The sequence below is a fragment of the Poecilia formosa genome, unplaced genomic scaffold (assembly GCF_000485575.1).
Source record: "Poecilia formosa unplaced genomic scaffold, Poecilia_formosa-5.1.2 Scaffold36, whole genome shotgun sequence".
Lineage (NCBI taxonomy): Eukaryota > Metazoa > Chordata > Actinopteri > Cyprinodontiformes > Poeciliidae > Poecilia > Poecilia formosa.
This window is the reverse complement of record NW_006799975.1, coordinates 1100451-1109868: the sequence shown is the minus strand read 5'-3', so window position 1 is coordinate 1109868 and position 9418 is coordinate 1100451. Positions and strand designations below refer to the sequence as shown.

The window sequence follows — 9418 nt, the reverse complement described above, 5'->3', positions numbered from 1 at the left end:
AGAGGAGGCTGCATGGCCGCCCGGCGGAGTTAACCCGACCGACAAATCTAACGGCCACAGTCTGACTAAGGTACGTCAGCGTCGGTGAGAGTCACGTGACAGCAACTACAGTATGGCCGAGCGGGAGGAGACGGCTAACAGTGGGTAAGTTTCTGCTGTCACTGCAGAATGTTCTAATTTGATTAACATATTTTTCCGAACCGCTCTGAAGGTTTCCGTGTGGTTCTGTTTTAAAGTTCTGCTTGTTGCGATAAAAAACGCAACAAGTTAAACCTGAAGAGTTCAGGTGAAGAGCTCCAGCTGGAGCCCCCAGGTGCCCCCCTCTGGCTGTCACTGACCTGTTTCTCATGGACCAGAACTCTAAGTTCTCCTCTGAAGGTTTACTTCATAGGTTGTTAGCCGCCGGGTCCGGTCCGGTCCATGCAATGCATTTGCCTGTTTTTGTTATTGTTATAAATATTTTAATAAACCAGAAGTGAATAACTACAAAAAATAAAAAAATAAATAAAATAAAATCAGTTATTTTTTGGTTAAAATACAAAGCATGAAATTGAAAATTTACATTTAGTTTGATGTTATTTTTGTATTTAAAACCAGGATAAATCGGCTCGTTCCCTTAGATTCTGTCAACATCCACACTACATGTGCGCTCCCTGTATGTTTACCCCTGACGTCACTGACCATAAATGGTAATGGTGTTATCGACAGGCATAATAATTTGCTTTAAACTCTTATCAGAGCTAATCAGAATTTTAGCAGTGTTTATTTTGCTATATATGTGGAGAAAAACTATCCAAAACAACCTGCAGTGCTTTGTCTGAAGAGAACAGGCTACATGTATGCAGGTGATTCTTATTTTTAGTTTAAACGTAACAAATAAAAAAAAAAACTAATAATAATCCAACGGCCAAAATTGTACATTTTGACTCATCTGCTTTTAATCCTTTTGTTTCGTTTTGTGTCAGAGTAAAAAAAAAAAAAAAAAGTATTTTTTTTTCTATCAGTTGTTCCTGGTGAGCAAATCCAGTCAACCAGAACATGCACAGAAAAAAACATCATCATTGGCAAATTAAAGAAGTGATAGCTGCTGATTTTTTTTGTTTTGCTTTTTCATATTTCAGGCGATTAACTTAATGACTAATAACTGTCCTATATAACTTACATAAAAAGTGAATATTTCTGCGTTTGCTCCTTGCTCTTTCTGATTTTCAGAATTCTCTCCAACATGCTAGATATGAACTTGTGGATCCAATCCTGTCAGATAGCGATGGACCCATTCTTGTCTTCTAGTTCTTGGAGTTCTTGGTCCCACATTTTCTGAGCAATGTTCTGATCTTTTAGCCACTTTGTCACGCCAGCCTTGTGACACAGGGAGTCATTTTGCTGGAAAGCCCCCAGTGTTGACTGTTGTTACTTGCTCTCGTTTAGACGTGATGTGGTGAGTGAGTCTGTCAGTCAGTCCTCTCTCACAGCAGAGCAAACTGGGACAGTGGTTGATTTTCTGACTTTTGCAGAGGTAGATAAGATCAGTGGATATGATTGTCATGTTAGTCATGTAAGTATTGCTGATCATAGATCTTCCAAAATTAAAACTTAAAAAGGTGGTGCAGATTTATGGACCAGCTGATTTATTGGTGCACCCCTTCTGATCTTTAAGAACTCATTTATAGTAGGAACCTGATCTTAACTCATGTTGTTCCCAGTGTTCCTGTACCTGCTCAGTGATCTCTCCCCTTCTCCACCTCTTCTCTCCAGGATTGTGAAGAGAGCGTTATCTGTGACTGGACTTCCCAGTCTGGCCAGCGGCATTTGGAGCTACGTGGATAATACCATAAGGTAATTCCTGGTCTCTGCAGCTGCCACAGGCTCCTTCCACAGGATATAGACCTGCACTGAAATTGGTGCAGGTCTATATTAATCATGCTTTTGGGTGTAGTGATGGGCTCAGACCTGAACCTTCAGAGCCACATGAAGACAGTTACGAAGTTGGCCTTCTATCACCTGAAGAACATTTCAAGAATTAGAGGACTAATGTAATGTCTCAGCGAGATCTAGAGAAACTCATCCATGTGTTTATCTTTAGCTAGCGTCTTCACTCGTCTGTCTAAAAAAATAAAAATCAACCCTCCACTGCAGCTGATCCAGAACGCTGCTGCTGGCGTTCTGACTAAAACCAGGAAGATGGAGCAGATCAGCTAGTTCTAGAGTCCTTCCCCTGAGAGAATAGATTTTAAAATACTGTTGTTAGTTTATAAATCACTAAACGGCTTAGTACCACAATATACTAAAAATCTGCTGGTGTAGTATCAACCTTTCAGACCTCTCATATCTTCTGGTTCTGGTTCTGGTTCTGCTCTGCATCCTAAGAACCGAACATGGAGAGAAGGAGCATTCAGATTCCATGCACCACACATCTGGAACAAACTTCCAGAAAACTGAAACACTGAATTCCTTTAAATCAAGACCAAGACTCAATTTGTTTATAGCCGCCTTTGATTAATAACAACTGCAACATCATTCGTATTAGTCTGGATTCCAACTCTTCATTACTTCTTTTTTTTGCCAATGCAATGCAATAGGTTTTCTGTTTGTTTGTGTTTTTATTGTACAAAGCACTTTGAATTGCTTTGTACAATAAAGCAATTATTGTTATAGGTTTACTAGCTATACTAGTAAACCTGACTTAACAAGCGAACTGGTGTTACCCAGTGGTCATTAAAACCATTTTCATGGAAACATCCAATCATACAAAGTACAATAAACTGATGAGGATGTGAAACTGTCTTAAAGAGGAACAGGGCAGAACTTAATTTCCCTTCTCTGTAAGATGTTTTTGCTTCACATCTTTGCATATTGTGACACAGGGAATTTCAAACTTGTGCCTCTTAGAAATCTGTTTTGTCCAGTCAGGTTGTTGATTCTCCTGCTGCATGAATTCAAGACTGAATGAAGATCTGCATCAGAAAAGCCTTTCACCCAGGCACCAACAGAACAACTTAATGTCATTTCACTAAAACTGATAAAAAGATGATATTAGGTAATACACACACAGTAAGTTTTCCTCTGTGTGTTTGCAGGTGGTACTGGATCCCTGACTGGCTGCCCTCATGGTGTCCCACCTCTCAGAGCCAGCTGATGGCTGCAGAGGACAGGATGCTGAGCTGTAAGGATCAGAGCCGTCTGTCTTTTCTTAACCAATCACTGCCCTGGGAAAATGAACACATAAAAAGAATGGCACTTTCATTTTCTTTCTCTTCACTGAACTCCAGTGTTATGCCTGTGTGCCAGATATCTGTGCAGAGTTGATCCTTTAATCAGTCTTTAAAGCTGATTAAAGACTGTTAATGTTAGAATCTGATCTTAAAAACAGATGGTGTATTTATACCTTCCTCTGATAAGATCTCTATCTGTAGCATCTGGGCCTGCCATGATCACAGATTTTACTGGACAATAAATCGTAAAAGAAATTATTGCGATAACTGATAACAATGTTGTTTTGAGACCATTTTCAAGTCATAATAATGCAAGATCACCCTTTTAAAGTCTAATAAACTTTGATTTTGTACAGAAAACTCCACACTACAACTGGACGACATTTTCAATATCCTAAATAAAACATGACACCAAAACCAAAAACAATAAATAAAAAGGAAGGAAAAACTCTACAGAACTGAAACATGAATAAAATGGATTAATAAAGTACAAGCAAAATTGCCTTTCAAAAGATATGAAATCACAATGGAATTGATCAAGCTGTATTTAACTTATCATGCAATGAATTGATTAATTGCTTATTGCAAAAGGGTTAGGAGCATCATGTCGAATTACCCACCCACTCTACCAAGGGGTCTAGTCCATTGTTGTTGGGCGTATTCTACGTTTGATCCTCTTATCATTTTTCCTTCTCTGTCTCATGGCTCCTTTTGTTCTTGTCAGGTATCAGATCTGCATTTACCAAGGAGTTTGTCCCCGTCTCCTGTGGCAACATGTTGTGGACGCTGGCTTTTTGCAGTGACGTTGTTAAGGATAAAACCCCCATAGTCCTGCTGCATGGGTTTGGAGGTGGCGTGGGTCTGTGGGCTCAGAACGTGGAAGCTCTCTCACAGGACCGGCCGGTTTATGCTCTGGACCTGCTGGGCTTTGGCCAGAGCACAAGGCCTGTCTTCTCCACCGACCCTCTGGAAGCAGAAGCTCAGTTTGTGGAGTCTATTGAACAGTGGAGGGCCAAAGTGGGTGTGGAGTCCATGATAATCCTGGGTCACAACCTGGGAGGATTCCTGGCTGTGTCTTATGCTATTAAATATCCAGCCAGGTAAGTTCAGATGGAATCTATTCTGTTATCTTCCTGAAGTGTTTTAGATTCTTAGCTAACCTTCTAAAAGGTTTCATACTCTTCCATGTTCTGTGATGATTCCATCCCAAATGATGATGTGCTTTACTGTATAAAACCAACACTGAACTGGAAGGAAAAACTTACCAATAAATCCAACTGAGAATCTGTAGTCAGACTTGAAAGCCATTCAGCTGTGCAAAATGCTTGGATGAACCTAGCCCCACCTAGACATAGCACCAATCTTTGCACAGAGCAGCCCTCTCCCAGTCCTCCCAGCTCCTTCAGACTAGCCAGCAGCAATCAACAAACACCTGGTGAATCTGTTCACCTGCCAAGCTCATTATATGAGCAACTTCTCAGAAACTTTGTTAAAGGGTTAATAGAGGAGCCATGTTGTGATGTCTTCCAGAGGGTGGAGTTTCAGAAAGATCAGGAGTTTTTAAAGAGACAGAGGCCCAATTTCCAAGCATTAAATTACAATGTCAATTTTTTTTAAGTTGTATTTGATATATATACCATTTTTGCATCAGCTGAAAGTAGCATAGTATTTTTATTGTGTCATAAAATTATACTATCTGGCTGGAAAATGCATAATACTGTCTCTTTAAAGCTGGTAGAGACACACCTCTGAATGCAGTGAACATGTTGGTGTGAAATATGCACCAAGCTTGTTTTCACTACATACACAGAACTATATTGACAGGTTGTTTGTTAGCATAATGTTGAATGTGTTAGCAGAATGCCACCTCTCTACTTGTTTGGATGGAGTTGGCGCCCTGAGTCCATGTTAAGCTGAACGTTTCCTCCCAATGCAGGGTGAAACACCTGGTACTGGTGGAGCCGTGGGGTTTTCCTGAGGTTCAGGAGACAGTGGAAGCAGACCGCCCCATTCCGGTGTGGATCAAAGCCCTCGGAGCAATGTTCAGTCCCTTCAACCCGCTAGCTGGCCTGAGGCTGGTTGGACCCCTCGGTAAGAGTCCTATGCACGATAAACTGGGGTTGCAACTCTGGCATTAACTGCAAAGGGAATGAAGAGATGAGGTTACAGCAGTGATGTTGTAGCTGAGGCTGATGGTGTCTCTGCAGGTCCTACTCTAGTTCAGACACTGAGACCCGACTTCAAGAAGAAGTTCTCCTCCATGTTCTCAGACAACACTGTGTCAGAGTACATCTACCACCTAAACGTCCAGTCTCCCAGGTCTGCCTCCTCCTGCTCCTCCCTTCTTTCCCTAACACCATCTACACCTCCCCACATCACTTATCCAAACTTTTGAACGCCCACAGCGGAGAGACTGCTTTTAAGAGCATGACGGGTTCGTGCGGCTGGGCTAAGAGGCCCATGCTGCAGAGGTTAGACCAGCTGCATCCTGACATCCCCATCTCCATCATCTACGGCTCCCGCTCCAGCATAGACAGCACCTCAGCCGCCTCCATCAAAGAGATGAGAACAAACTCTCACGTGGAGATCATTGTGAGTTAATGCTCATTGTCCTCCAGTACTGTGGTGGCAGTTTCATGATATAAGGAGTGTTAAAAGTGTACATTGTACCACAACACAGGAGCATTGCTGGAACTCAGAACAGGATCAATGTGCAGCATTTCAACTTTGCAGTATCAATGACAGTTTATGTATACATTGAAATTTAATGTATTTCTTGTATGTAGGTTAGTTTTTTGTATGTTTATTTTATTTTCTATTAACAATATTCACTTCACTGTTTCCAACTGAGCAACTTGGTCACTATATTTAGCATTTTTTTAATGATCTCCCTTAGCTATTGGAACATTGACGGTGTGTTGTAAACTTATTACATGATTAAAATAATTTGTGTCAGCCAAAATCAGAATCTGTGATCAGCCAGAAAACTTCAATAAGTGCCCCCTGTTACACCAACTTCTGGAATCGTAGTTTTTTTTCGTGACTGCATGCTGAGGTGCTGTATTTGACTACCAGTCTTCCTCAACACGTTGCTTTGTGACCAGTCTCTATCTCTCTCCTTCCTTCCTGTTCCTGCAGACCATGCGTGGAGCTGGACACTACGTCTTTGCCGACCAGCCCTATGATTTCAATAACAAAGTCTTGCAGGTGTGTGAAAAAGTGGACTGAGAACAGGGACGGTCTGGATGTGAATCTGTGGGGCAAAAGGAGAGCGTAACTCACTACCATCACGTTCTGATCTGCTGTGGGACCTCCTTAAGAAAAAAGGAACAAGTGTTTTAGAGAGGAAAAAAGGAGCATGACTCAGATCTGAGGACATGATTATGATCATCAGACCAGTGATTCAGTGGTATTCTTAGAAACCCGAAAAAATCCAGCTGATGCCATTCATCTGATCGGTGCTATTTAGCAGCATTCCCAGTATGACCCAATAATCCCATTAGACCTGAACTGGGTGGCTCATTTGAATTACTTGTGAGCGCCACACTATACATTCTGGGTCGGAGAGCAGGAGGATGTGTTCCAAACATCCATCTGACTGGAGTGCACATACGTCTTCACACTCATTCTTCTAAAGTCTTATAAGAATGGGAAAATTACTCCATTTTCTTTTATTTTTGTTCTAACCCAGCATTTATTCATAAATCCTGCCTGTGGATACATGTGGAATGTTGACTGGAGAAGTTACTTTCACTACAACATTGTTTTCATGCTCAGCTTTAGTTTGTTTCTGCCAAACTCACATGTTCACTCCAGCTCTGACTGATGTTTCTGTCAGAGCTGGAAACAGCAGCGGCCTCTTCTTCCTCCTCTGATCCAGAATTAAGCTGTGAGGATCTACTGGGAAGCTGGAGTTCCTGGAGCAAAGGTTTTCTATAATACAAAGATTCTCAAGTTAAGTTTAAATGTTTTAATCTGTTCAGAATGAACAGAATCAAGCTGATAAAACATTAGAAATAGTGGAAAACTGTTGAATAACAATTTTTTGTTTGTAGAAGAACCACAGATATTTGTTTTTTTTTGGGGGGGTGTTTTCTAAAAACGCATCTCCTTTATGTTTTTCTGAGTACTGTAAATATTGGATTTTTATGTTTGTAATGATCTATTTTAAAAAATGCAATGTACTTGTGTTCTTCTTGCTGTTTCATTGCAGCCTAATTAACATTAAAACGCAGTTTTCAGAGTGTTTGTATGAGCTGAACAACCTAGGATCTATCTCTATCTCTCACAGAGCTAATGTAGTCACAATTGGGAAATTATCTATTTTGTAATTTTCTTCATTTAGCCTAGTCCACAGATAGCCAGAAAACCTGGAAAACCCACATATTTCAATGCGTTCTGGCTTTTATCCACATGAAAACTGTTTTATGCAACTAAAAACAATTATGAAAACACCGACCAAAGTGGAGTTTTGAGAAAACTTAATATTTGTGTTTGCGTGTGTTCATGGATACTGGAGATGTCGGGTTTACAGTATGTCTACATACTTGCTTTCACATGATTCCCAATAGACGTCTTGTTTTATTAACTTTATATTCTGATACACCATTTAAAAGTAGTTCAACCTCCATATGTCCACACAAATGAAATTAATGGCGCCATATTTAATTCCTAGTAGGAAGTCGTGGTTGATTTGAAGGATTGTGATTGGCTGAGACAGGTTTGCGCTTTGTGCTAGACTGCCCCCTATGGGTTTGGCATGTTTAAAACAATGCTTATGGGCGGATTTGTGCAGGTTTATGTGAATGGAAACTTATTTTTTAAAACGATGTGGCAGAAATATTTGTTTTTATAAAGACCCAGCTACATGCATTCTTATGGAAGCCCGTTTCTGCCACTCTTTTAACAAAATATCTCATTATAATGAGACAGTCTCTCAACAGACTTTTTTTAGACATTACTGCAAGGACTCTGCTGTTTTATTTTCTCTATTCAGTTTATATGAATAAATTGAATGCTTGACTCAACCTTGTCTGCTTTACTTGTGTAATTCTATTCATCTCTGGGTGTTTGTCATACAAGAAAGGAACTGAAGAAACATTAGAAAGATACAATATTTATTCCTAAATCCTGACCAATCCAATCAGTTGGGTAGACCATAAGCATGTCTTAACAACATAAAAAAATTGGATGACTAAATTTTTGTCTTTTAAACAACAGATTTTTGGACCAAAGTTATTGAAAAAGAAACTGCTTAATCAGAATCTCAACCTGGATGGCATTAAATTAGTCACCAGTAAAAAAGTAAAGAACTTATTTTTGACCATGACATGTTATTTAATTCCCATACTAAACAGGTTTCTATTATTTACTTTTTTTTTTACCTCTGGAACATTGCTAAAATTTGAAATGTTCTGTCCAAGAATGATACTGCAAAAATAGTCTAAAAATAGTCCATGCATTTAACGCTGGACTAGTGTAAATCTTTACTATCAGGTTGTAGAATATTTTAGCTTTCCTGTTAAATCCAGAGTAGAATTTAAAATTCTCCTTCGTACATTTAAAGCCTGTAATAATCAACTCCATCTTGCATCAGAGACCTGATTGGTCCAGATGTTCCTAACAAAACCCTACGCTCTCAAACCACAGCTTTACTGCCGGTTCTTACATCTATAAGACGTATCCTTTCAGTTTGAAGCATTTGCTCGGGTAACATCAGGCTGTCTGCATTGAGGTTGTCCTCCATTTATGTTTTGAAAAGAACAAAGAGACTCAACCATCTGTATTTAATAGATAACATGATGAATTGTTTTTATTACGTACTTACTGTATGGAAAACAGACAGACTCTTTATTCTCTCATGGCTAGTTAAGGTTCAACACTTAGGTTTTCGTTTTAACAGAGTAGCAGATGATTAGGAGATCTACCTGCCAACAGCCATTACTATCTACAATAACTCTTTAAATAATTTTTAATTAATATGAGTTACAACAACATTAATTTTCTCTTTGGGATGCATAAAGTATTTTTGAAATGTAATAAAAATTTTATCCCAACTTTTCTTAACATTATTTTTTTTTTTTACTTTCCCATCCTGTACCAGATAAATTATTCATGGGTGGGTTCAGCCGAGGATGTTTTTAATTCCCCACATGTCCACTAGAGGACGCTCAGATATAGAGGTGCTACTTGTATAAATGTCCAGT

The 9418-nt window shown here is 39.5% G+C and overlaps 1 protein-coding gene across 2 annotated transcripts; it reads left to right on the top strand.

Annotated features, from left to right (window-relative positions):
* The first annotated feature begins 11 nt into the window (after positions 1-11).
* abhd5a (abhydrolase domain containing 5, lysophosphatidic acid acyltransferase a) lies at positions 12-8238 on the top strand. 2 transcript variants are annotated; one of them, XM_007550428.2, is made up of 8 exons: positions 12-144; positions 1756-1836; positions 3078-3163; positions 3937-4312; positions 5149-5303; positions 5420-5531; positions 5618-5804; positions 6351-8236. In XM_007550428.2, exons 1-8 carry the CDS (start codon positions 113-115, stop codon positions 6438-6440), a joined length of 1119 nt encoding a protein of 372 aa, XP_007550490.1. In that variant the 5' UTR covers positions 12-112; the 3' UTR covers positions 6441-8236. The 2 variants fall into 2 exon arrangements, with proteins under 2 accessions (XP_007550490.1, XP_016526152.1); XM_016670666.1 differs by lacking the exon at positions 12-144 and adding an exon at positions 224-391 and having other exon boundaries at positions 6351-8238.
* The last annotated feature ends 1180 nt before the right edge of the window (positions 8239-9418 follow it).